The sequence below is a fragment of the Bufo bufo genome, chromosome 5, assembly GCF_905171765.1.
Source record: "Bufo bufo chromosome 5, aBufBuf1.1, whole genome shotgun sequence".
Lineage (NCBI taxonomy): Eukaryota > Metazoa > Chordata > Amphibia > Anura > Bufonidae > Bufo > Bufo bufo.
The window spans coordinates 385,961,929-385,988,857 of NC_053393.1; the positions used below are offsets into that span (position 1 = coordinate 385,961,929).

General features: G+C 45.2%; 1 protein-coding gene across 4 annotated transcripts; it reads left to right on the top strand.

The window, feature by feature from the left end:
• On the top strand, positions 1-25,793 carry SIRT5 (sirtuin 5). 4 transcript variants are annotated; one of them, XM_040432512.1, is made up of 9 exons: positions 1-121; positions 5,431-5,557; positions 9,148-9,281; positions 13,242-13,467; positions 16,759-16,846; positions 17,007-17,060; positions 18,552-18,675; positions 18,838-18,953; positions 23,978-25,793. In XM_040432512.1, exons 2-9 carry the CDS (start codon positions 5,449-5,451, stop codon positions 24,051-24,053), a joined length of 927 nt encoding a protein of 308 aa, XP_040288446.1. In that variant the 5' UTR covers positions 1-121; positions 5,431-5,448; the 3' UTR covers positions 24,054-25,793. The 4 variants fall into 4 exon arrangements, with proteins under 4 accessions (XP_040288446.1, XP_040288447.1, XP_040288449.1 ...); XM_040432513.1 differs by lacking the exon at positions 1-121 and adding an exon at positions 136-205; XM_040432515.1 differs by lacking the exon at positions 1-121 and adding an exon at positions 472-487.
• Positions 25,794-26,929: the final 1,136 nt, after the last annotated feature.

Sequence of the window (26,929 nt, forward strand, 5' to 3'; positions counted from 1 at the left end):
GGAGGAACGCCGCACCCTCCACCGGCACAGTTCCTGCTCCTCCCACTATCCACCAGGCGGCGCTGTGGGCTGCGTGTCACTGTTTGTAGTGGAAGTTGCTGGAGGCCTGGCTGCCCGGCAGGTAATACCCGTGTATAGGTGGGGGCTTCCCGTAGTATGGGGCAGGATCCCGGGGGAGTAGTTGACACATATTGGATGCAGACAGGTGGGGAACGGCACCCAGCACCTCCTCCATTCCACACTCCTGCCCCGTGTGCAGACAGTGCGTCCTCTGGAGGTCATGGATGCTCCAGCCCTGCTATGTACTAGCACACGGTGGAGGCACCTACCTTCTGTTTACATGGCCTCATAGGGGGTGCTGCACGAAGTGAGGTCCTTCTGTTAACCCCTTACTGAAGCTAAAGGGGAGTCCCGGTTTTAGGGACACTTCATGGTTAAATGATCAGCCTGTGCTCAATGTGATTCTGGGTCAGTTCACACGGTGCAGATTTCCAGGCTCTGTTCACTCTAAGGTTTCTTCTTGGCCATGCTGTTAAGGTGTGTTCAGCAGTAACGCAGAAAGGCAGGATCCGTGGCTGCACGTGGACTAGACCCGCAGTGAGCCATAGGAGCGGCAACATGGATCTCACTGAGAATCACTGGGCAAGGGTTTCACGTGGATTTTGGCACAGAATACGTGGCACCCCACACAGCGGAGGCGGTTTGTCTCGCCTGTATTCTGCACGCTGTCAGACATGGGCTTCTGCTGCTGATCCGCAAGTAATAATACACATCAGGTTCCTCCACTTGTGAATTTGGTCCTACATGTTACTCATTCACAGAAGCCCCCCTCCCCAGAATGGGGATCCAACTGCTGGGACCCCCACCTATCCTGAGAAGGGGCACCCTGTTCCTCCATCCTGGTGGAGTGGTGCTTCTCCTTTCATTCTCTATAGGATTGCGGTAGATGGCCGGGTACAGCACATGATCACCCCGCTGCTCCATCGGGACAGGGGAACGAGACCCCCATTCTTGGGAGTGGTGGGGGTATTAGTGGTCGTTTGTCCACTGGGATAACTTGATAACGACCCTGTTTGTATGATAGCTACAAGCAGGTATGTCCACTTTTGTGTGCACTGTTATTCCTAAGGTAGGTGCCGAATGTGAAACTTGAGGGATAAATATATTGGATAAAAACCAAATTTCAAAGATTTGTTGTGATATGGTGCATATATGACACCTTGTTCTTACTTTGCTCTCCAGTTTTATTTTTACCTTTTTTTTTATTCACATTATCTAGAGCAGGGATGCTCAACCTGCGGCCCTTCAGCTGTTGTAAAACTACAACTCCCACCATGCCCTGCTGTAGGCTAATAGCTGTAAGCTGTTTGGGAGTTGTAGTTTTGCAACAGCTGGAGGGCCGCAGGTTGAGCGTGCCTGATCTAGAGCGCTTTTCCGTATCTGTGGGCGAGCAGCAGCTCATCTTGTGACAGTCAAGCGCCTGCATCTCCCAGGGGTGCATTGAAATCAGCCTGTTAGCCCCTAACTCTCCTTCATAGAAAATATTGGTTCCTTGTAAGACTACTGCCTTCCTTATGCGGCAGGAGTGCCGCTACCTTCTCAAAACAGTTGATTGTTGGAGGTTCTGGGTGTCGGACCCCCACCGATCCGATACTGATGACCTATCCAGAAAGTAGGAAATCGGTAAAAAAAAAAAAAAAATCTCAGAAAACACTTTTAATAGGCTTCATTCTTGGCTGCTTCGTCTTTACTGTGGTTTAGAAGAAGCTCCGATCTGGGCTGTTTAACCCCTTAGATGCCGCTGTCGATAGTGACCGCGGCATCTAAGCCGTTACCCATTGCCCAGCGGTATCCCAAGAAAGAAATGACGGGGTGCCGATGTCTGTCTAATGAAGGCCCCAGGCCTGCCTGCAGTGTTTCCCATCATCAAGTTTTTTAACGGAACAAAATTGTAAAAAATAAAATGCCTTCTACGGATTTGGTATCGCCCTGTCTGTTACGACCCCCACTACACAATTATCGTGTAATTTATCCTGTACACTGTAATAGGGATCGGCCGATTATCGGTTTTACCGATATTATCGGCCGATATTCAGGATTTTGAACGTTATCGGTATCGGCATCTATTTTGCCGATATTCCGATAACGTATTGGGAACACAGAACGCGCTGCTCTCAGCGCTCTCCGTGTTCCCTCAGCAGCACAGGGGAGAAGGAAGCAGTGTCTCCCGCCCCTGTGCTGCCGCCAATTAGAGGAGAGAGGACAAAAGAAGGGGAGGGGCTGTGGCCACTGCGCCACCAATGAAGATGAGTCTTTCATTAATTCATATACAGGAGGCGGGAGCTGGCTGCAGAATCACATAGCCGGCTCCCGACCTCTATGAGCGGTAGCTGCGGTCCGCGGTAGTTAACTCCTCAGGTGCCGCGGATCACAGCTACCGCTCATAGAGGTCGGGAGCCGGCTATGTGATTCTGCAGCCAGCTCCCGCCTCCTGTATATGAATTAATGAAAGATTTCTCTTCATTGGTAGCGCAGTGCGCCCCCCAGTATTAATCATTGGTGGCGCAGTGCGCCCCCCACCCCAGTATTAAAAACGTTGGTGGCGCAGTGCGCCCCCCCAATATTAATCATTGGTGGCAGTGGCCACAGGCTCCCCTCTCCCCTCCTCCTCCGATCGGAGCCCCAGCAGTGTAAGCCTGGGGCTCCGATCGGTTACCATGGCAGCCAGGACGCTATTGAAGCCCTGGCTGCCATGTTCAGCTCCATGCTGATGTGTGCACAAAGCACAGAGCAGCAGGGACAGTGTGAGATCCTATTCCCCCTGATAGAGATCTATCAGGGGGAATAGGACAAGGGTTCTAGTCCCTAAGGGGGCTAAAAGTTAGTAAAAAATAAATAAAAAATATTAACTATAAATGAAAAAGAAAGATTTACTAAAAAAATACATGTTAAAGGGACTCTGTCACCACTTTCTAACCCCCCCTTTTCAAAGTATTGTTATCTCCATGGCGCCCTTGTGATTACAAAGGTGTTGTTAGAAGATAAATTTGCCGTCTCCTTTTGATAAAAAGAGCTTTTATCTAACCTGTCAATCTTCTTGATAAGGTGCCCAGGGCGTTTCTGTTGGTCTCAAGCTGCCGCCCGCCGCCGCCGTTGGTGCCCAGCTCCTCCCCTGATGCTTTCAGCGCCGCCTGAATGTAATGAAATACGCCTCCGGCTCTCGCTCAGTGCCCCCTCCTCCTTTTCAAAGATCCCGCGCGTGCGCACAGGCCTGTGCCTGATGCGCCCGTGCGGACATTTACAATCAGCCTCATTGAGCGAAGTGCGCATGCGCGCACTTCGCTCAACCTCCTCATCAGACGAGCACTGCAGCCAGCCACTCAGAGCCTGGCTGGCTGCAGTGCTCGTCTGATGAGGAGGTTGAGCGAAGTGCGCGCATGCGCACTTCGCTCAATGAGGCTGATTGTAAATGTCCGCACGGGCGCATCAGGCACAGGCCTGTGCGCACGCGCGGGATCTTTGAAAAGGAGGAGGGGGCACTGAGCGAGAGCCGGAGGCGTATTTCATTACATTCAGGCGGCGCTGAAAGCATCAGGGGAGGAGCTGGGCACCAACGGCGGCGGCGGGCGGCAGCTTGAGACCAACAGAAACGCCCTGGGCACCTTATCAAGAAGATTGACAGGTTAGATAAAAGCTCTTTTTATCAAAAGGAGACGGCGAATTTATCTTCTAACAACACCTTTGTAATCACAGGGGCGCCATGGAGATAACAATACTTTGAAAAGGGGGGGTTAGAAAGTGGTGACAGAGTCCCTTTAACAATAAACATAAATTTTCAGGAGATTTGTGTAGGAATTTTTTTTTTTTTCAAAAATGAAAATTCCCAGAATATCGGTATAAATTATCGGCCTGAAAGTTCACAAATTATCGGTATCGGCCCTAAAAAATCAATATTGGTCGATCCCTACACTGTAAAATATGCCAGAATTGCTGTTTTTTGCTTATTTGCCACAAAAAATTAATAAAAAGCAAAGAGTATGATGTACCCCAAAATGATATAAATGAAAACTACAGGTCGTCCATCAAAAATCAAGCCCTCACACAGCTCCATAGAAAGAAAAAGAAAAAAGTTATGGGTCTTGGGATGCGACAATAAAAAAATAAATAAAAAAAATTCTAATAACAGTTAAGTAAGTTAGGCTACTTTCACACTGGCGGCACAGACCTCCGGCAGGATGTTCCGTCGGGTAAACAGCCTGTCGGATCCGTCCTGCTGCTAGTGAACGTGTGTCCCCGGACTGCCGCTCCATACGGAGGAAAGGGTTAATGTCTGCATAAAAGATGCTAACGCCCGTTTGCCGCCCGATGGGAGGAACGGTCTGTGTGGTGCAGCGATTAGGAATGAATGGTCACACAGTTATTGACCCCTGGGAAAGTGGCTTTAGTTCAGGCTTGAACTTTTTATTCGCCTAATGTAAAGTGAAGCAGGACACGGGTTATGTGCCGGGCGGCAGTGTAGTAAGCCGGTCTGTCTATTGTCAGCAGAATTGTGAATGCCAGCCTCTGTGCTCACGTAGCACTTTATAGGGTGCGATGCCTGGAATAGCACGTCTCCTGCCGCTGACTCACATCACAGGACTCTGCAGCTCCGCCGCCTCCCCACATCCTTCAAGGCTCCGCTACATACTGTTGTCTCTTGTCTGCATCATGGTAAGATGCCGAGTCCTTCTTCACCGGTCTGATTCTACCGACAAGGGTCCATTCACACCTCCTTGCAGAACAGGTGCGGACCCATTCATTTTCAATGGGGACGGAATGTGCTGTCCGCATCCGCACTTCCGGATCCGCAAAAAAATAGAACATGTCCTATTCTTGTCCGCAAAAGGCGTTTTCTATGAGAGTGCCGGCGATGTGCGGTCCGCAAAACACATAAGGACATGTGAATGGACCCTTCTAGACTTATTTCACACGAGCGATGCGGATCGTGTCGGGGTCTGTGATTGCATTCAGTGTTTTAGTTTTTGATGTGTTTTTCAGGCAAAGAATAAAACTCAACCCCTTGCAACTCTCAGTGAGAATCGCATTGCATCCGGATACCTTCTGTTTTTCACGCAAGCCTCATTAATTTTTATGGGGCCATAGTTGCGTGAAAAACACACCATATAGAATATGCTGAGATGGTCAGTGATAAACGGCGCTCGTGTGCACAGACCCATTGAAATGAATGGGTCAGGATTCAGTCCAGATGCTCTCCGTCCGCAACGCGCATTGTGTCCGGACAGAAAACTCGCTCTCGTGAAAGAGGCCTTGCGCATTTTTAATCCAAGCAGTGAACCTCATTGTGACTTCTCCCCTATAGAAATAGAGGCTTTCAGTATCTTCTGGCTCCAGCCCTTTGACTGATGTGGATTACTATGCTTTACCTTTCAGCTGCCCTAGCTGCTCCTCATGATTTTTCCGTTGCACACGCGAAGGCTGGTAACCCAGGTGTATTGTGGGTTAAAGTCCGGATCACATCACAAGTGTGTCATTTTGGATATGGCACGTCCGAGCTCAAGTAAGTGTTTGGTCCAAAGTGAGAGGAATGGTGCTGTAGCTTTATTACGTTTGTCCGTTTATTTTTGATATACCTTATACAGTATATTTTGCGGAAGAAGCATCGTACATTGTGCGCCCATCTATATTAGGTCTTTCCTGAAACCTCCTGAATTTCAAGAAATTTTATATGTTTTAGTAGCTTGCACAAAATATTAATTAAAGGGGTTATCCAAGAGTAAAACGCACCTGTCTGGGTTTGGTATCTTAAAGGGGTTATCCAAGAGTAAGACGCACCTGTCTGGGTTTGGTGTCTTAAAGGGGTTATCCAAGAGTAAGACGCACCTGTCTGGGTTTGGTGTCTTAAAGGGGTTATCCCATGACTAATGTAAAAAATGAAAATCAGACATCATATAGTACATGACAGTCTCTTCCTAACAAAGCTAGGACCAGCCCTGTACCTCACATGGATCCAGAGATCTCCCCATTCATTGCTCTGTTAGATCTATATCAAGCTGACAGCTTGGGGGGGGGGGGGGGGGGGGGGGGGGCGGCGCGTCTTTTCTCAGAGGGAGCGTCTTCTGTAGCTCTCTCCCTATCACGGCTCAGCTTGTGCGGCCTTCTCAGTGAGCCGGACAAATAGCAGGTGTCGCTATACAGATACGTTTTATTGAATAACTCAACGTCTATGCAAAATTTTTAATTACATACCATTACAAAAATATTCAGATCTAGGTGCTGGTGTGAAAACTGAAGAATATTTTTTTGCGGGACAACCCCTTTAAGCTCCCGGGCTGGCTCTTTCTCTCCCTGTGAACTGAGATCAACATCCGTCGATGCGGAAACATGTGACCAGTTCTTGTGATGCAAGGGGTGTACGTCACCACTGCAGCCTGTGATTGGCTGCAGCGGTCAGGTGTCCCCCGTGGACGGATGTGCAGCAGGGAGAGCAAGAGCCGGCACAGGAGCTTTAGACACCGTCCCCAGCCGTAGTGAGCAGCCAAGTATGATGTCCACTGTGGGTCGGCCCCTCTGGAAGGTCGGTTTTACCCCTTTAACTAGATTACGTAGTCTGAGATCAGCTTTGTTCAAAGGGGTTGTTAAAGGGAACCTGTCATGTTGAACATGGTATCTGAGCTGCAGCAGCATGTCAAAGAGCAGGAGAAGCTGAACAAATACATATACAGTTTAGCAAGAAAAGATTCAGTAAAACATGTATTTTATTAATTTAAATTCTTGCTCATTCTGGGCTTTGACGTCAAGGAGGCGGTCCTATCAGTGATTGACAGCCTTCTCTCTCTGACTGCACATACCTCTCAGAGATTGCTCTCCGCTGCTACGTCCATGACGTCATGGCTGCAGCAGCGGGGATGATCCGTGCTGGGTATAAATTTTTTAATTCTTATAATACCTTCCCTGCCGTTTAACAAAAAACATTTTTTTTTAATTCGGGCAACCCCTTTAAGACAGCAGAAGTTGTCTTAAAAGGGTTGTCACTTCAGCAAATTGCATTTATGTAGAGAAAGTTGATACAAGGCACTTACTATTGTACTGTGATTGTCCATATTGCCTCCTTTGCTGGCTGGATTCATTTTTCCATCACATTATACACTGCTCGTTTCTATGGTTACGACCACCCTACGATCCAGCAGTGGTGGCCCTGCTTACACAGTATAGGAAAAAGCATCAGCCTATGTGCACTCCCACAGTCCTGGCCACCAGAGAGGCCGGCACTTTTTCCTACAGTGTGTAAGTACGACCACCGCTGCTGGATTGCAGGGTGGTCGTAACCATGGAACCAAGCGGTGTATAATGTGATGGAAAAAGGAATGAAGACAGCAAAGGAGGCAATATGGACAATCAAAATGCATTAGTAAGTACCTTGTATTAAATTCCTCTACATAATAAATGCAACTTGCTGAAGTGACACAACCCCTTTTAAGCTGACATTACACATTAGATTTATGTTGGCTCGACCTCTGATTTCAGCAGGATCTAATGACAATCTAATGTATGTGGTCTCCCAGGTCTCCCCCAGCGGCACATGTTTGGGAAAGAGAAGGGTTGGGATGTTGGATTTCAGCATGCCCAATCCTTCGGGGTCTATCTTCACTCCAGAACAAAGGAATCGGCTGTGTTACAATCCTTTGATCCCCTGACCTCTGCTGTGGGAAAGCTTACATGATTGGCTAATCCCACTACAATTGGTAGTTTTGGTTGAAATTAAAGGCTATGAACATCTTTGGGGCATTTTATTGATTTTGACCTAAAAATATATATTTTTTCTATTTGGTCTTCATTAAAAAATGTCAAAGTTTTTGTTCTGCAACCTTCACAATCAGTGTATCTGCCAACCTTTTCTTCCTGCTTTTCAGTGAATCCATCACGTTACTGCTCTGACTGCTGGATGTGTAGCCCTTATTTCTGAACTCCTGACAGCTCATGAACACTCATTATAGCTACATTCTTGCTAAACATATGGTTTAAATGAGTGTTTGTGAGCTGTCAGGCATTCAGAGATAAAGGATTTTTGTACTATGTGGTGTGTGTATGTGTGTATATATATATATATAATTTTTTTTTTTTTTTTTTTTTATCATGATCATGTATATGCATGAGGAAGGACTGTATTGGTCCAATATTTTCCCATCTGTCACTTGAAAAGAGTAAGCAAAATGTTTTAAATACAGGGTTTAGCAGAAAAACGCTTCCGTTACTGATAATTCCACCATCTGCATTGTATTACCTTTAACATACCCAAATCGGATCCGTCATAAACTCAACTGAAAGTCAATGGAGCACGGGTCCGTTTTCTATTGTCTTGCTCCGCATCCCAGGACGGAAGGCAAACTACAACATGTTGCGGTTTGCTCTCCAGTATGGGAACGCAACTAAATGGAACGGAATACATTTAATGGAACGGAATACATTTTGGAGCCTTCCGTTCCGTTTAGTTCAGTTTTGTCCACATTGACATGAATGGGGATAAAACAGAAGCATTTTTTTGTCTTGTATTAAGCCCCTATGACGGATCTCAATACCAGAAAATATTAACGCTACTGTGAAAGTAGCCTAAGGCCTCCTGCACACGGCCGTTTTTTTTCCCCGTTTACTGGCCGTTTTTTGCGTTCCGTATACGATCCGTATACAGAACCATTCATTTCAATGGTTCCGCAAAAAAAAACGGAATGTACTCGGTATGCATTCCGTTTCCGTATTTCCGTTTTTCCGTTCCGTTTTAACATAGAACATGTCCTATTATTGCCCGCAAATCACGTTCCGTGACTCCATTCAAGTCAATGGGTCCGCAAAAAAAACGGAACACATACGGAAATGCATCCGTATGTCTTCCGTTTCCGTTCCGTTTTTTGCTGAACCATCTATTGAAAATGTTATGCCCAGCCCAATTTTATCTATGTAATTACTGTATACTGTATATGCCATACGGAAAAACGGAACAGAAACGGAAACACAACGGAAACAAAAACGGAACAACGGATCCGTGAAAAACGGACTGCAAAACACTGAAAAAGCCATACGGTCGTGTGCAATAGCCCTAAGGTTGTTGTGGTAAAAAGACCTAAATTGACCATCTCATTTTCCTGTTATCAGATTTGGCTGAATTTCGAGAAGCTTTCGCTAAGGCAAAACACATAGCTGTAATTACAGGAGCTGGTGTCAGTGCAGAGAGTGGGGTCCCCACTTTCAGGGGGGCTGGAGGATACTGGAGGAAATGGCAAGCACAGGTAAGCACTCATTAATGACTGTTCTTCATTAACTGCACTATCCAGTGGGTGGAGCGAGAGATGATCGAATCTATTTGTGTCATCAAATGGAGCACCCCTCCGGGCCGCTTGATTGACAGGTGTGGACACCTTGCCAATCTCATGCCTGCGCTGCTGCAGCTTCGAGTTGCAACGCACTTTGTTGCCGATACTGGAGCATGCACTGCTACACTTTCGGGGAGCAGCGAATAAACAGTCCCTGCACTGGTATCGGAAGCCATGGCTCGGTGCTTGCACTGCCGCTGAGAACCTGAGATTGTCAGGGCCAGGCAAGATGTCCAGCCTGGGGAGCTTCTTCAGTAGAAGGGAAATCCCTTCAAAACTGAAGAACTTTATTTGATGAGCAAATTGATTTGTATGAATTTACTTGCTCATCCAAAGTTGGAGTTTTTTCAAGGGGTCTAAAATGGGATCATATAAGCGTAAGGATGTCCTACAAATGTCTGTGGGGTGCTTGTCCCACCTCTGAGACACTAACCTGTTGCAAGTTACCCCTAAAATTCCCCCATATCTGCTACCACAATTTAAAGGGAACCCGTCACCCAGAAAATGTGAAGTAATCTGCAGGCAGCATGTTATAGAGCAGGAGACGCTAAACGGATTGATGGGAAAATATTTCATAAAACGTGTAATTTGTTAATTTAAATTTCTGCTCATTCTAGGCTTTGAAGTCCAGGAGACGGTCCTATCAGTGATTGACAGCTGTCTCTGTATACACAGTCATAGAGGGAAGGCTGTCAATCACTGATAGGACCGCCTTCTGGACTTCAAAGCCTAGAATGAGCAGGGATATAAATGAATTAATTACAGGGTTTACTGAATCTTTTCCTATAAAACTATATATTAATTAGCTCAGCTCCTCCTGCTCTAGAACATGTGGCTTCAGCTCAGACCTTTTTAAATGGAAAAGAAAAAAAAATCCATGAATCCACATTGTCACTCATGGATTAGAAGTGTTTTCACCCAAGGGCTGATTCTCCTTTGCCCACGGTCAGATGTATTCATATTAATACGACGCAAATAGCTCAACTTTGAAATGAAGAATTACAACAGGGTCTTAATGTAAAGGGAGTCTCCGGGGTACAGATATTACTTTTCCGAGACTTTAAAACTGATGACCTATCCTCTGGATAGTTAATCAATAGACGTTGCACACATTTTTTTTTCTGTAAGAGTAAAAATACACCTCTTATCGTTCTTTAGCAGTATTTTTAGTCAAGGAGGAGTACGATAGTTGCAGTAATTCATATAGGTACGTAATACGTAGGCCTACACTTGTTCACATCTGCGTTTGGAGCCTCTGATCCAGATTCTGTCAAAAGGATCAGACAAAAAAAGCCTCGCATGCAGGACTTTGTCTGATTAAAAGACAGGATCCCGAACTGAAATGGAATGGACTCCATCATAGTAAACGGGGTCTATTCAGCTCTGTTCCTGTCAGTTGGGCCGGCTTTACATCATGTTTTTTTCATACGTTTAACGTACACAAAAAAAGTACAAGTTAACGGATGCCCCAGACAGATGCCGTACTGTGGCATCCGTCACCATAGAGTTCCATTGTTTAAAAAAAAACTATACTTTTTTTTTTTTTGCTGGACTTTGCAGGATGGAAAAACGCGGTACACTACGCTTTCCCATCCTGCAGAGTTCTGCAAAAAAAGGTATACGTTAACATATACGTTTCTTTTTACAATGGAACTTTATGGTGACGGATGCCACAGCACGGCATCTGTCTGAGGCATCCGTTAACGTGTACATTAAACGTATGACAAAAACCCACCCTTTATGTGCCTGAACCAGCACTTTATTATTTTCGTTGTTCTGCTCACCTAATGGAGCAGAACAACAGAAATAAATAGTGGTGGTGTGAACGTTGGCTAAGGGCTCTTTCACACTTGCGTTGTTCTTTTCTTCCGGCATAGAGTTCCGTCGTCGGGGCTCTATGCCGGAAAAATCCTGATCAGGATTATCCCAATGCATTCTGAATGGAGAGAAATCCGTTCAGGATGCATCAGGATGTCTTCAGTTCAGGACCGGAAAGTTTTTTGGCCGGAGAAAATACCGCAGCATGCTGCGCTTTTTGCTCCAGCCAAAAATCCTGAACACTTGCCGCAAGGCCGGATCCGGAATTAATGCCCATTGAAAGGCATTAATCCGGATCCGGCCTTAAGCTAAACGTCGTTTCGGCGCATTACCAGATCGGACGTTTAGCTTTTTCTGAATGGTTACCATGGCTGCCAGGACGCTAAAGTCCTGTTTGCCATGGTAAAGTGTAGTGGGGAGCAGTATACTTACCGTCCGTGCGGCTCCCAGGGCGCTTCAGAGTGACGTCAGGGCGCCCCACACGCATGGATGATGTGATCGCATGGATCACGTCATCCATGCGCATGGGGCGCCCTGACGTCATTCTGGAGCGCCCCGGGAGCCGCACGGACGGTAAGTATACTGCTCCCCCACTCCCCACTACTACTATGGCAACCAGGACTTTAATAGCGTCCTGGGTGCCATAGTAACACTGAACGCATTTTGAAGACGGATCCGTCTTCAAATGCTTTCAGTTCACTTGCGGTGTTACGGATCCGGCGGGCACCTCCGGCAAATGGAGTACACGACGGATCCGGACAACGCAAGTGTGAAAGAGGCCTAAGAGGTGGGTATTTATGCTGGGGAACCATTACTAGTCTAAATAATTAGGCAATTATAGCCAAGTGATAAAGTACAGTCTGATATAGTGGATCCTCCCAGTACTTTACCACTTGGCTGTGCATTCACTACACTATGTACATCACACACATCAGTACATCCTTGTGCTGCACGTCAAACTGGATGTCCAGGCTGTAGTTGTCCACCACTCCTCTTCAGCTCCACTGCCGCCATGTTTGCCGGTTTCCTCGGGCACAGCGCACTGCTCCTGCTGCAGGACACGATACCTCTCCAGCAGCCCGCCCAAACCAACCAGTAACAAAGCTCCTACGCTGATGAATGGCAGGAGAAGTCTAAGACGTATTGGTACGCCTTAGACTTTTTTCAGGGAATAAAATGGCTTGAACAGGCTTCTATGACGCTTGTACAGACGTTACTGCAACCTCTGGTCATCAGTATCTGATGGGTCTGACACCCGGGACCCCCACTGATCAGCTGTTCGAGAAGGCAGTGCAGCTCTTAGTAATGCCACTGTCTTCTTTGAACTTTTCCTAGGCCAGTGATGACACGTTCGTGGCTTAGGCGCATCTCTGCTCCATAGAAGTGAATAGGGCTGAGGGATACCAAGCAGAGACGCTATACAACGTACAAGCACGGAGAAAGCAGCAGTGCTCACAGGAACACCCGGTGCCTTCTCAAACAGCTGATCAGCGGGTCAGTTCTAAAGTCTTGGAAAACCCTTTAATTTATCATGAAGGTAGGTCATAAATATATGATTGATGGGAGTGCATCACATGCACCGATCAACCGTTTCTGGCAGCTGCAGCGCTGAAAACAATACCGTGTACGGCTCAGTACACGATGTAGTTTCCGGCACCGGTGTGCTGCAGTGCATCCCCCATTCACTTGAATAGCAGCTGAGCTGCTGACCTCTGCATGCCCACTTCACCACATACAGAGCTGTACTCCATACACATTATAGTTTCCAAAACAGCTGATGAGTGTCGGACCCCCACCGATCTGATATTGATGACCTGTCCTGAGGATATATCATTAATATCTGTAGCCTGGAGAACCCCTTAAAGCATAAGGCTAGGCCTACAGGGTGCTTTGGCCATGGCACAGGTTGCGGCCCCTGAGCCCATTCACTTACTACATTTCAGTCTCTTATGGCACAACGTGTGTCGTCGCCATGTAACCCTAGCTTAAGTGGGGCATGCACGGTGTATGATTTTAAGTTTGTATTGTACTGAAATCCCTCCTTGTCCATTGTACTAGCACTTGGCGACACCTGAAGCTTTTTCCAGGAATCCTTCTCGTGTATGGGAATTTTATCACTACCGTCGAGAAGTGATGCTGACAAAGAACCCAAACCCAGCACACTTGGCCATCGCAGAATGTGAATCCCGGCTCAGCAAACAGGGGAGGAAAGTGGTGGTGATAACGCAGAATATCGATGAGCTGCATCGCAAGGCGGGAACACGCAATCTGTTTGAAATTCATGGTAGGATGGCGGATCGTGTTTACCACTCAGTGCTGAAATAAGCCATTACTAGAGAAGAAGTAGAGGTTACCACCATTGCACCATTGTATTGCGGACCATAAACGGCGGCCGAAGATAGGACATGTCGTATCTATTGTAGATCAGAGGCACGGATCGGAAGCACTACATAGCGCTTCCATGGGCTTTCTGGTCTGCGCCTCCACACCGAAAAAGATAAGATGTCCTATCTTTTGCTGTATCTTGCGGATCGTGGACCCATTCAAGTGACTGGGTCCGCATTCATGATACAGCGTGCACAGGCCAGTGCACGTGCATTACGGCCCAGAGCTTGGGTCCTTAAGTTCGTCTGCATGAGCCCTTACTAAAAGATTCATATATGTATACAGTATGAGATATACAGCAATCAGGGTTACTAAAAGATGCATATATGATAGAATGTGAAGATTATGTAGTATGAGATGTACAGCAATCGGGGTTAGTAAAAGATGCATACCCCTGTATGAAGAGAGGAGAGATGGCTGTTAGATCCATGCCGGGTTTACCTGCCGGACACTTGTCGAACGACAACACTTTGCGGACGACAAACGTGCCACCCCACACAAACATAGGTTACACTTAGCAGATAAATGAAACCACCAGCAAATGCATAGACCCAGGTCAGCTATTCTATAAGCCCCTTTTATATTAGGAAATTAAACATAATAACTTAATCCGATAAGTGTTTTGATGAGAATACAGACTGCCAGGAGGGGGATCAGTAGGTGGAAACCACATTATGGAGGTAACGCTCGCCCTCATTTACAGCAGTATTCTGGGACTGCACCAACATGGGAAGGCATTCTGAAAGAGCAGCAGCCATTTATAATGAATATAGTAGAGAGAAAAGGCAGATAAAGATGGCGGACCAGCAGAAAGGGGATGGGGCAACAGGAAGAACTGTTTGACATAGTTGTAGACATAAACAACGATGGGAGTGCTTCTTTAGGAGCTTAGTCTAAATGCTGTAATTCTGTCTTGTTAGCTACTACACTGCTCAAAAAAATAAAGGGAACACTTAAACAACACAATGTAACTCCAAGTCAATCACACTTCTGTGAAATCAAACTGTCCACTTAGGAAGCAACACTGAGTGACAATCAATTTCACATGCTGTTGTGCAAATGGGATAGACAACAGGTGGAAATTAGCAAGACACCCCCAATAAAGGAGTGGTTCTGCAGGTGGTGACCACAGACCACTTCTCAGTTCCTATGCTTCCTGGCTGATGTTTTGGTCACTTTTGAATGCTGGCGGTGCTTTCACTCTAGTGGTAGCATGAGACTGAGTCTACAACCCACACAAGTGGCTCAGGTAGTGCAGCTTATCCAGGATGGCACATCAATGCGAGCTGTGGCAAGAAGGTTTGCGGTGTCTGTCAGCGTAGTGTCCAGAGCATGGAGGCGCTACCAGGAGTACACCAGGAGACGTGGAGGAGGCCATAGGAAGGCAACAACCCAGCAGCAGGACCGCTACCTCCGCCTTTGTGCAAGGAGGAACAGGAGGAGCACTGCCAGAGCCCTGTAAAATGACCTCCAGCAGGCCACAAATGTGCATGTGTCTGCTCAAACGGTCAGAAACAGACTCCATATGAGGGCCCGACGTCCACAGGTGGGGGTTGTGCTTACAGCCCAACACCGTGCAGGACGTTTGACATTTGCCAGAGAACACCAAGATTGGCAAATTCGCCACTGGCGCCCTGTGCTCTTCATAGATGAAAGCAGGTTCACACTGAGCACATGTGACAGAGTCTGGAGACGCCGTGGAGAACGCTCTGCTGCCTGCAACATCCTCCAGCATGTCCGGTTTGGCATTGGGTCAGTAATGGTGTGGGGGTGGCATTTCTTTGGAGGGCCGCACAGCCCTCCATGTGCTCGCCAGAGGTAGCCTGACTGCCATTAGGTACGGAGATGAGATCCTCAGACCCCTTGTGAGACCATATGCTGGTGCGGTTGGCCCTGGGTTCCTCCTAATGCAAGACAATGCTAGACCTCATGTGGCTGGAGTGTGTCAGCAGTTCCTGCAAGACAAAGGCATTGATGCTATGGACTGGTACGCCCGTTCCCCAGACCTGAATCCAATTGAGCACATCTGGGACATCATGTCTCGCTCTATCCACCAACGTCACGTTGCACCACAGACTGTCCAGGAGTTGGCAGATGCTTTAGTCCAGGTCTGGGAGGAGATCCCTCAGGAGACCGTCCGCCACCTCATCAGGAGCATGCACAGGCGTTGTAGAGAGGTCATACAGGCACGTGGAGGCCACACACACTACTGAGCCTCATTTTGACTTGTTTTAAGGACATTACATCAAAGTTGGATCAGCCTGTAGTGTGTTTTTCCACTTTAATTTTAAGTGTGACTCCAAATCCAGACCTCCATGGTTAAAAAATTTGATTTCCATTTTTTTTATTTTTGTGTGATTTTTGTTGTCAGCACATTCAACTATGTAAAGAACAAAGTATTTCAGAAGAATATTTAATTAATTCAGATCTAGGATGTGTTATTTTTGTGTTCCCTTTATTTTTTTTGAGCAGTGTATAAGGTGTGGCCTACATGGTGGCTTATAGGGGTTGTCCGAGATAATTCCAAACCAACAATGTTAATAAGTCCCCCCCAATCAGACCTCCATTTGAATGACCCCATGCTCGGATCAGATTTTAAAAAAATGTACTTGCCTCTACTGCTCCGGATACCACCACTGCTCCTCACATCCAGTGCTCTTCTTCTTCCTGCCACGCCGAAGTTCTTACGTTGTGCGCAGTCACAGCTCAGTGACCGGCCGAGGACCATGAAGCATTGAGTACAGAGCAGTCCTCCTGTACTAATGAGCGCTTCAATAATGGAAGCGCACATTGTATCTGCCCCATAAGACGCACTGACATTTTCCCCTCCACTTTAGGGGGGGGGGGGGAGATGCGTGTTATAGGGCGAAAATTCTGTAAAAATCTCAGATATTTGCTATAGACAAAAAAATGATGGTGTACTAACTCTTTCTGTCCAGTCCTCCTGTTGTCGCCTGTTTACAGGCTGCAGCAGTGACCACCTGCAGGTAGACAGCACGTGATCTCATTACAAAATACAACTTATCTCCCCCAAAAAAACAAGTCCTCATACGGCTATGGTGAAGAAAAATAAAAAATGCAGGGATAAAAAAAATATCATGTCTTGAAGGCCACGTCTTTAAAGGGTTAAAAGCGGTGTCATCACCATCTTGCTTGAAAAGTGCATAAAGATTGCTTTGGTCTCTTTCAGGTAGCTTGTTTAAGACACGATGTACCACTTGCGGCAGTGTAAAAGAAAACTACAAGAGTCCGGTGTGCCCTGCTCTTGAAGGAAAGGGGTAACTTTGCTCATATATTCATGTTGTGGATGGCGTAGTCTGTAGTATTGTAGAGTGCATCGTCATTCGGCTGGGGTTGGTTTTGTATGGTCTGCATCATAGTCCTGCGTGTGGCCAGCGTTAATTTTCACACTTATTCATTTTTTTGCACTTTACTTAGAGCCCCTGATCCTGAGGTACAAGATGCTGCTATTCCAGTAGGGGATCTACCACGGTGAGGAAGTAAATGTTTCTGCGTTCTTTGGTCATGTGCAGTTTTTTACATTGACGTCTATTTGGACTATTTTGAGCTATGAATAAATTAATGATCTCCTTAAGAGCGAGTACATGCATGTTCTTAACATGAAGGGATTGGATTTTATTTGCCTATGATTTGTTTATTAGCTGGAGAGTGGTCGCTTATGTTCTCGGTGTCGAGAGTGGACTGGGAACTTAAAATGGCCCTGGAAAAAAAACGAAAAATGGGCCAATGTTGTAGGTGGCTCCAAATTGACAGAAGGTGGGGCAACACAACAATGCCATAGTGCAGAAAAAAATATCACTGTGCAGTACACCGCCTGCGCCACAGTATTCAACTGTATCGACGTCCTGAGGACAGAGATACAGTTGAATTCCGAACAGCACTTGCGGACGCTGATCAGATGCATAGGAGAGCATCAGATCGTTACGTACTTGGCAGGCGGCCGTCCTAGGCATTGGCCCACCTGGAAACTTCCCTGTAGGGTTTATGGCCAGTCCGCCCCTGCTCAGTGTGTGATTAAGCTGTAGGGTGGTGACTCCTGTAGGAGCTTTTTGAAGCCCTGTATACATGGTTAAAAAGATATACCTTAAAGTCACTTCATTTAAATCTTAAGTCTGCCCGGTTGTGCTTGAGAGGAAAAGGATCACAGATGGGGTTACCATGTTAGTTCAATTTATTCAACCAAACTAGTATACCTCAGAGCCACTAGGCCTGTCACCTAAGTGTACGTCCTTTTGGACGCATGGCGTGCACTACTGGCTACTGCCTGGTCCTGCCAGCTGCATTCCATCTTTCAAACAGAAAAGTGGAGACAGAATTATTGATGATATGGTGCCAAGAGAGAAGGGTTGTGTGGTCTTCTTTACTAAGTGATGCCCTATCCCCATTAGCTGATAGGCGGGAGTTCGACACCCACTGATCAGCTGTTTGGGTGTAACTCCATTGTGGGAACTACACAGCTCCACAATCTTGTAGTGGAGGACAGTTGTTACTACAGCGCTCCTCCATTGACTTCAGTGGAAGCAGTGCTGCAGCCACAAGGTTGACGGTGCTGTGTGACTTGCGGCGCCGGAGCTACCCCCAAACAGCTGAACGGTGGGATGTTTGGGTATAGGCCATCATTTAGTAAAAGCCACAGCCCCTCTAATTTTCCTGCTTGTCTTAAATAGCTTTGTGTGTTTCTTCGAAATACCAGATCATGACCAATTCTGTTGATGGCGACTTTAGAGGAGTATATGTCTATCACAGACATTGATGGAATCCAATTGTAAAAAAAACGTGCAGTATACTTGTATGCCGAGAACCTTTGACTTATGCTGGGCACTTTTCTTGCCTGTTATACAGTGTGCACCATGTGTAGGGCTGTAACGTGTTGTGAACAGGCCCCAAACGGTTTCAGAATTTCCTGTTAATGTTCATGCATAAATTTCCTATAATGTAATAAAACTTTCCAATGGTGTGCAGGTGTGAAGAAAATGGCTGCAATGGCCTCTTACGGCCTAATGTGGTATGGTTTGGAGAGACTTTGGACACCAATCTTCTAGGAGAGGTGGAAAAAGAGTTGGAAATATGCGACTTGTGCTTGGTGGTAAGTATTACAACCGCTAAATAGAAGACCTGCTAAATACAGCTGTATAGTAAAAGTATATATTGCAGTGTGCACATAGTAGATGAAGTATTGCATATACATTCAGTGATCTCAGCGACTCTCTGCCACTATTGATTGTCCATTCAATGTACTGCTGTGCAGGTTGGAACTTCTTCCGTTGTCTATCCTGCTGCCATGTTTGCACCACAAGTGGCAGCACGAGGGGTACCTGTAGCGGAGTTTAATATGGAAAGCACCCCAGCAACTATGGGCTTCACGTAAGTAATATAGATATAATCTAAGTTGAGTAATAAATATAATATACATATAAAGATGATTACCCTTGTGAATACAATGCTTATCAAGTTATTCCAAGTTACAGCCCAGAGCTGAGTTCACAATTCTACTTTAGATACTGCAAAATGATTTTTAACACGTTAAGGACCCAGGACGAGAATGCTCGTCCTAAAAGGCCGGTACTTAGTGCCCCAGGACGAGCATTCTTGTCCTGCGGTCCTTCCTCCCCCCGCGTGCGGTGCCGTGATCAGCGGCAGAGATCCGGCTGTTACTGACAGACGGATCCCTGCTGCATCCACCAGCATCGGTGATAACTCTGATGTCGGTGGATTAACCCCTCATATGCCACAGTCAGCACTGACCGCGGCATATGGGAGGTTTGCTCTCATTCATCGGGTCCCCGCACTGCTGTGGTGGGGACTCGATGGTTGCCATGGCAGCCCCACGCCAATTGAAGGCTTGGGGCTCGGCATGTACGGAGGTCTAAGAGGCCCAGCTCCCAGGTTGGGTCTCCTAGGCAACTGTTAGCATCTTACAGTGTAAGACACTAACAGTTCAATATAGCACAATGCAGATGTATTGTGCTGCATTGAAACAGGGATCAGACCCTGAACAAAATTTTTTTAAAGTTTCAAGTAAAAAATAAAAGCGTCCTTTCCCAAAATAAAGTTAAAAAAATTGTACAAAATAGACATATTAGGTATGGCCGTGTCCGTATCGACCAGCTCTATAAAAATATCACATGACCTAACCCCTCAGGTGAACACCGTCGAAAAAATTAAATAAAAACTGTGCTAAAAAGGCAAAACATTTTTGTCACCTTACATCACTAAAAGTGCAACACCAAGCGATCGAAAAGGCGTATGCCCCCTAAAATAGTACCAATCTAACCGTCACCTCATCCTTCAAAAAATTAGCCCCTATCTAAGAATCGCCTAAAAAATAAAGAAAAAACTATAGCTATCAGACTATGAAGACACTAAAACATGATTTGTTTTGTCTCAAAAAATGCTTTTATTGTGTTAAATGTAAAAAAAAAAGGTATCGCCGCATCCGTAACAACCTGCTCTATAAAAATACCACATGACCTAACCCCTTAGGTGAACACTGTAAAAAAAAAAAAGTGTCAAAAGCCATTTTTTATCACCTTACATCACAAAAAGTGTAATAGCAAGCGATCAAAAAGTAATATACACCCCAAAATAGTGTCAATCAAACCGTCATTTTTTGTCACCTTACATCACTAAAAGTGCAACACCAAGCGATCAAAAAGGCGTATGCCCCCCAAAATAGTACCAATCTAACCGTCATCTCATCCTGCAAAAAATGAGACCCTACCTAAGACAATCACCCAAAAATATAAAAAATATATGGCTCTCAGACTATGGAGACACTAAAACATGATTTTTGTTTAAAAAATTATGATATTGTGTAAAACCTTAAATAAATAAAAAAAAAGTATACATATTGGGTATCGCTGCATCCGTAACAACCTGCTCTATAAAAATATCACATCACTTAACCTCTCAGGTGAACACCTTTTTTATATATATATATAAAGAAAAAAAAGGGGATGGCAGCACCGTCACAATGGAACTTGGAAGAGAAGGGTGCACAGGCCCAAATGTGGATATAAGCCAATCCAACAAATATAAAAAAGGGAAAAAGGGCAGCACTCCACTGGATTAAAATAAAATAAACTTTATTTACCCAAAGGCTGTAGCGACGTTTCGGCTCTTACACAGGAGCCTTCCTCAAGCTTTAAAAAAAAAAGTGTCAAAAGCCATTTTGTAAATGGCTCCAAGCTGCCGCCCGCACCTGCTGCCTCCTGCTGTAACATTGCGATGTTACAGCAGGGGGAGGGAGGGAGAGCAGGAGACGTCACAGCAGGAGGAGAGGAGAGGGGAGGGAGGGAGAGCAGGAGACGTCACAGCAGGAGGAGGGGGAGGGAGAGCAGGAGGAGGGGGGGAGGGAGAGCAGGAGGCGTCACAGAAGATTATGAGGCGGCGCTGGGCACGAACGGCAGCAGGTGCGGGCGGCAGCTTAGAGCCATTTACATCCCTTTGGGCACCTTATTTTTATGAATGACAGGTTAGTAATAGCATATTTTTAGCAAAATGAGCCTACAGATTACATTTATAAGACCACATTAGGAATGGTTAAAGCTCCCTGAACATAACCATATTTTTATCTGGAGGGGGTGAAACCTGGTGACAGAATCCCTTTAAAGCACAAAAAGTGTAATAGCAAGCGATTAAAAAGTCATATGCACCCCAAAATAGTGTCAATCAAACCGTCATCTCATCCCGCAAAAAATTATACCCTACCTACTAAGACAGTCGCCCAAAAAATAAAAAACTATTGTTTTCAGAATATGGAGACACTAAAACATGATTTTTTATATTTTTTTTTGTTTAAAAAAATGCTGTTATTGTGTAAAACTTACCTAATATGTATACTTTTTTTTATTTATCACCGCGTCCGTAAGAACCTGCTGTATAAAAATATCACATGACCTAACCCCTCAGGTGAACACTGTAAAAAAAATTTTTTTTTTGCAAAAAGTGTGTAAAAAAAAAAGCAATTTTTTGTTACCTTACATCACAAAAAGTATAATACCAAGCGATCAAAAAGTCATATGCACACTAAAATAGTACCAATCAAACTGTCATCTCATCCTGAAAAAATGAGTCCCTACATAAGACAGTTGGCCAAAATTTAAAAAAAACTATGGCTTTCAGAATATGCTATGGCTTTCAGAATAATAAGCTTTATTATGTAAAACTGAAACAACCAAAAAATTTTCATATTTGGTATTGTCGCGTCTGTAACAACATGCTCTATAAAAATACCACATGATATAACCTGTTAGATGAACACTGTAAATAACCCCAAAAAATGGTGACAAAACAGCTATTTTTTGTTACTTTGCTTCACAAAAAGTGTAATATAGTGCAACCAAAAATCATATGTACCAAGAAAACTGCCACCTTATCCCGTAGTTTCCAAAATGGGGTAATTTTTGTAAAATCAGTTTTGAATACCTTGAGGGGTGTAGTTTCTAGAATGAGGTAACTTTTATGGAGTTTCTACTCTAGGGGTGCATCAGGGGGGCTTCAAATAGGACATGGTGTCAAAAAACCAGTCCAGCAAAATCTGCCTTCCAAAAACCGCATGGCGTCCCTTTTCTTCTGCGCCCTGCCGTGTGCCTTACAGCGGTTTACGACCACATATGGGGCGTTTCTGTAAACTACAGGATCAGGGTAATAAATATTGAGTTGTGTTTGGCTGTTAACCCTTGCTTTGTTACTGGGAAAATGGATTAAAATGGAAAATCTGCCAAAAAAGTTAAATTCTGAAATTTTATCTCCATTTTACATTAATTCTTGTGGATCACCTAAAGGGTTACCAAAGTTTGTAAAATCAGTTTTGAATACCTTGAGGGGTGTAGTTTCTAAAATGGGTGGTTTCTATTTTGTAAGCCTCAAAGTGACTTCAGACCTGAACTGGTTCTTAAAAAGTGGGTTTTGGAAATTTTCAGAAAAATTTCAAGATTTGCTTGTGAACTTCTAAGCCTTCTAACGTCCTCAAAAAATAAAATGGCATTCACAAAATGATCCAAAGATGAAGTAGACATATGGGGAATGTAAAATAATAACACTTTTTGGAGTTATTGCTATTATAAAAGTAGAGAAATTAAAATTTGCAACTTTTTCAAAATTTTTGGTAAATTTGGTATTTTTCTAATAAATACAAATGAAATTTTTTGACTCAATTATACCACTATCATGAAGTACAATATGGGACGAGAAAACAATCTCAGAATGGCCTGGATGATTAAAAGCGTTTTAAAGTTATCACCACATAAAGTGACACTGGTCAGATTTGTAAAAAATGGCCTGTTACTTAAGGTGAAAAATTGCAAGGTCCTTAAGGGGTTAATAAGTATATACTCAAGAGGAATAGTATGCTGCCAGTGGGGTCGTGGCAGCATTTTACCCACCACACAATTGAGAATATACATGCAAGCTTGGCTGTGAGCTGAGCTGTACAAAGTGTAGGGCAAGGTTATCTATATTTCCCCATTAAAGGGGTTGTGTCATCTGGGTCTTTGATGGCATATTCCTAGGATATACCATCAAAGTGAAATAGATGCGGGTCCCACCACTGAGACCCGCACCAAAAGCATTCTCTCCATTTATTTCTATGGGAGTTCTAAAAAAAAAAAAGTGAGGCCTCTATTCACTTCTATAGGACTGCTGGAAATAGCCAAACCAGTGCTCGGCTATTTTCGGAACGTCCCTAGAAAATAATGGTGCATGCACGGCTGCTCTCCGCTCACTTTGGGAGTTTTGTTCTGGAGATAAGTGTAGGTCTCAGATGTGGGACCCATATCTGTCTGACATTGGTGGCATATCCTAGTGATATGCCATCAATGTCTAATATTTTTAGTTAGTCTCTATTAAAAATTTTCAACAGTGTTGCTTCTGCAGCTTTCAGTTTCAGTGCATTTGTAGACTAGCAGGATCTATACTTCTTCACAATGAATCTGTCAGGGAGCTGTCCTGATGACTTGATCTGTAGCTCTTATTGCTGAAGTCCTGATAGCTCAGAAACGGTCATAGCTAAATTCTTATCAGTTGATAGGAATTTAGCTGAAATGATTGTTTGGAAGCTTCCTGGAGTTTACAGATGAGGACAATAGATCAAGCAATCAGAACAGCTCCCTGACAGATTCAGTGTGAAGCAGAGAGCCTGCTAGTCTGCAAATGCACTGAAACTGAAAGCTGTAGAAGAAAAACTATTGAACATTTGTAATCAAGACCGATTGAAATAATGATTTTTAGCCCCAAATAAGTAGAATGCAATCATAAAAAAATGCCCTCAAAGTTGTCCATCGCCCTCAAACAGTACAGCCAGCTGGTCAGACAGGTTATGCTTTACATTTAGGCTCTCAGGCAGTTTGACACCATGTACATTATATCAATCATTTTTGTCTTTTTAGGTTTCACTTCCAAGGACCCTGTGGAACAACTTTGCCTCCAGCACTTGCTCGCCATGAAACAGAGCTCATCTCTTGAATATGAGTTACACAGCGGAGCGACTGTCATTTGGTGTGTGAAGACATGAGAAGAAACGTATGTCCCGGATATCGTCCAGCACTCTGGACAACATTATACACCAAAAACGTATCTCGCGATTGAGCGTGCTAATACTGTCCTAAAAACGTTAATGATGAGTAATCCAGCGCGGGCTTTCTATATAGCACTGATTGGATGGAAGTGTTACACGCTGGATCTTTGTTAATATTGTATGTTACAATGATATGCCTTTTTGTCTCTGCTGTATTTAAATTTGTTGTCCGGCCACTTAAAATTTAAAGGGGTTCTGCAGCTTTTTCTTACTGATGATCTAGCCTCTGGATAGGTCATCAGTATCTGATCGGCGGGGGTCCGACACCCGGGACCCCCGACGATCAGCTGTTTCAGAAGTCAGCAGGGCTGGCAGTAGCGCCACAGCCTTCTCGCTGTTTCCCGCAGGCCCAGTGACGTCACGACTAGTTTTACTGGCCTGGGCGGAGATGAGCTCCATTCAAGTGAACAGGCCAGTGATACTAGCCGTGAGGTCACTGGGACTGCGGGAAACAGCGGGAAGGCTGCGGTTATACTGCCAGCTCTGCTGCCTTCTCAAACAGCTGATTGGCGGGGGTCCCGGGGGTTGGACCAGATGCTAGGATAGATCATCAGTCAGAAAAAGCTGCAGAACTCCTTTAAGGAATGCTCACAATGGTGTAAAGTGATTACCGATCCCTTGGTGATTCTTTTCTGATGCTTCCTGGTCCCCTACTGATCTCTGTACTTTCTGGTCTGTCTTGATACAGACATGTGACTGATGCAGCCAATCACAGGCTGAAGTAGGTCACCATTGACTGACTAAAGCATTACATGTCCACATAAAGAATGAGCAGGAAGTAAAGAGGCCAGTTGGTGACCTGGAAAGCGTTGAAACGGGTGCGTCAGGGGATCAGTAAATTTTCTTTTAAACCATTCTGAGCTTTATTTTTTATAAAATTTTAAAGGGTGTTTGTCACCTCCAAAATCAGTTTGAGTAAGCATGCTGCCTTGTAGGGTGGATGCCCCAAAACAAAACTTTCTTGAGAAAATCTGGCCCTCTAATCCTAAGAAATGCCTCTTTTTATGCAAATAAGGTGTCTGGTGCGCTGTGGGCGGGGCTACTCCAGTTGGTGCACCATTACTCTGGCAGTAATGCCACCTAGTGCCTCCCCTATTCTTTCATTGACAGTTTCTGAGATTTCAGAGCCGGTAGTGATGACGCAGGGGAAGCATCGGTCCTGCCCATGGTGCACCAAAAAATCTTAATTTATATACGGATAAAATGAATACTATTTTAGGATTAGAGGACTGGATTTTCACAAGAAATGTATGGTTTTGTTTCAGAGTGCCTGTCCTACATGGTGGTATACTTATACTGTTAAACTGATTTCGGAGGGGACAGACTCTCTTAAGTTGCCAAACAACCCCTTTACCCACCATGTCACTTAAATGTTACAAAGAAAATGACAAGTAGCCATTACATTTTAAATGTGATTTGGGCGTCATTGAGAAAGTGTGCTTTATTTTATTACTATTACAGCTGGAAAGTGATTTCTGAGGCTAATAAACTTTAAAATGACTGTATAGCTCCAAATTTGAGGCTTCTTTTGTTAGATGATGATAATGATCTGGATGCTGATGATAATGATCAACCAAGTTTTGAATTCTTTGAAATGTTACAACCCAATAAAATAGAAAATACTCCTATCTATTTTTTTTTGTAAATCTTTTTTAAGTTCAAGATACACAGTACAGGTCTGGTTCACACCATGTTTGGCCCGTAGCTGGTTCACACCATGTTTGGCCCGTAGCTGGTTCACACCATGTTTGGCCCGTAGCTGGTTCACACCATGTTTGGCCCGTAGCTGGTTCACACCAGGTTTGGCCCGTAGCTGGTTCACACCAGGTTTGGCCCGTAGCTGGTTCACACCAGGTTTGGCCCGTAGCTGGTTCACACCAGGTTTGGCCCGTAGCTGGTTCACACCAGGTTTGGCCCGTAGCTGGTTCACACCAGGTTTGGCCCGTAGCTGGTTCACACCAGGTTTGGCCCGTAGCTCGTTCACACCAGGTTTGGCCCGTAGCTCGTTCACACCAGGTTTGGCCCGCAGCTGGTTCACACCAGGTTTGGCCCGCAGCTGGTTCACACCAGGCTTGGCCCGCAGCTGGTTCACACCAGGTTTGGCCCGCAGCTGGTTCACACCAGGTTTGGCCCGTAGCTTATGTACAAACCATTTAGCATATTTTCTGGAGTTTACCCGGAGACAGGAGCGTTTTGGCCATAGACCTTACAGGGAAATTTCCTGGTGGGCCGATGCCCAGGGGGCCGCCTGAGTCCTCCTCACAACCGGCCAGTGGACGTTTTTGGGGATGTATTTTGTGATGGACTGTGGTATTTGGCTTAGTTGGGGTGGTACAATGTGCCACAATGTGGTATCGCTGGCCCTGCCTTTCATCGACTTGGACCTGACTACAAAACGTGGGCCACTTTTAGTATTTTTTTCCAGGGCCACTTTAAGTTCCTAGTTCGCCACTACCCGGAGGGGCTGTATGTGTGAACGTAAACATCCGCAATAACTGTCCTGGACTTTACCCAGACTTCTTCTCCCCAGAGCCCTAGAACTGCCTCCTGGTTTTGTCTCTGTGAGCGCATGTGTGAAAACAGCAGTAAATGTTCCAGAAAATCACAGTGGGCCATGCCTAAAGTTCCGGCCCTTGCCTAGGAACCTGGAATATTTTCTCCTTAGTGAGAATGCACCCGACACGGACCATCTTCGGGGTGATAGCTACATGGTGTGAAAACAGCTTCAGTCTTCATATATTTTTTTTGTTTTGCTATTCGGCAC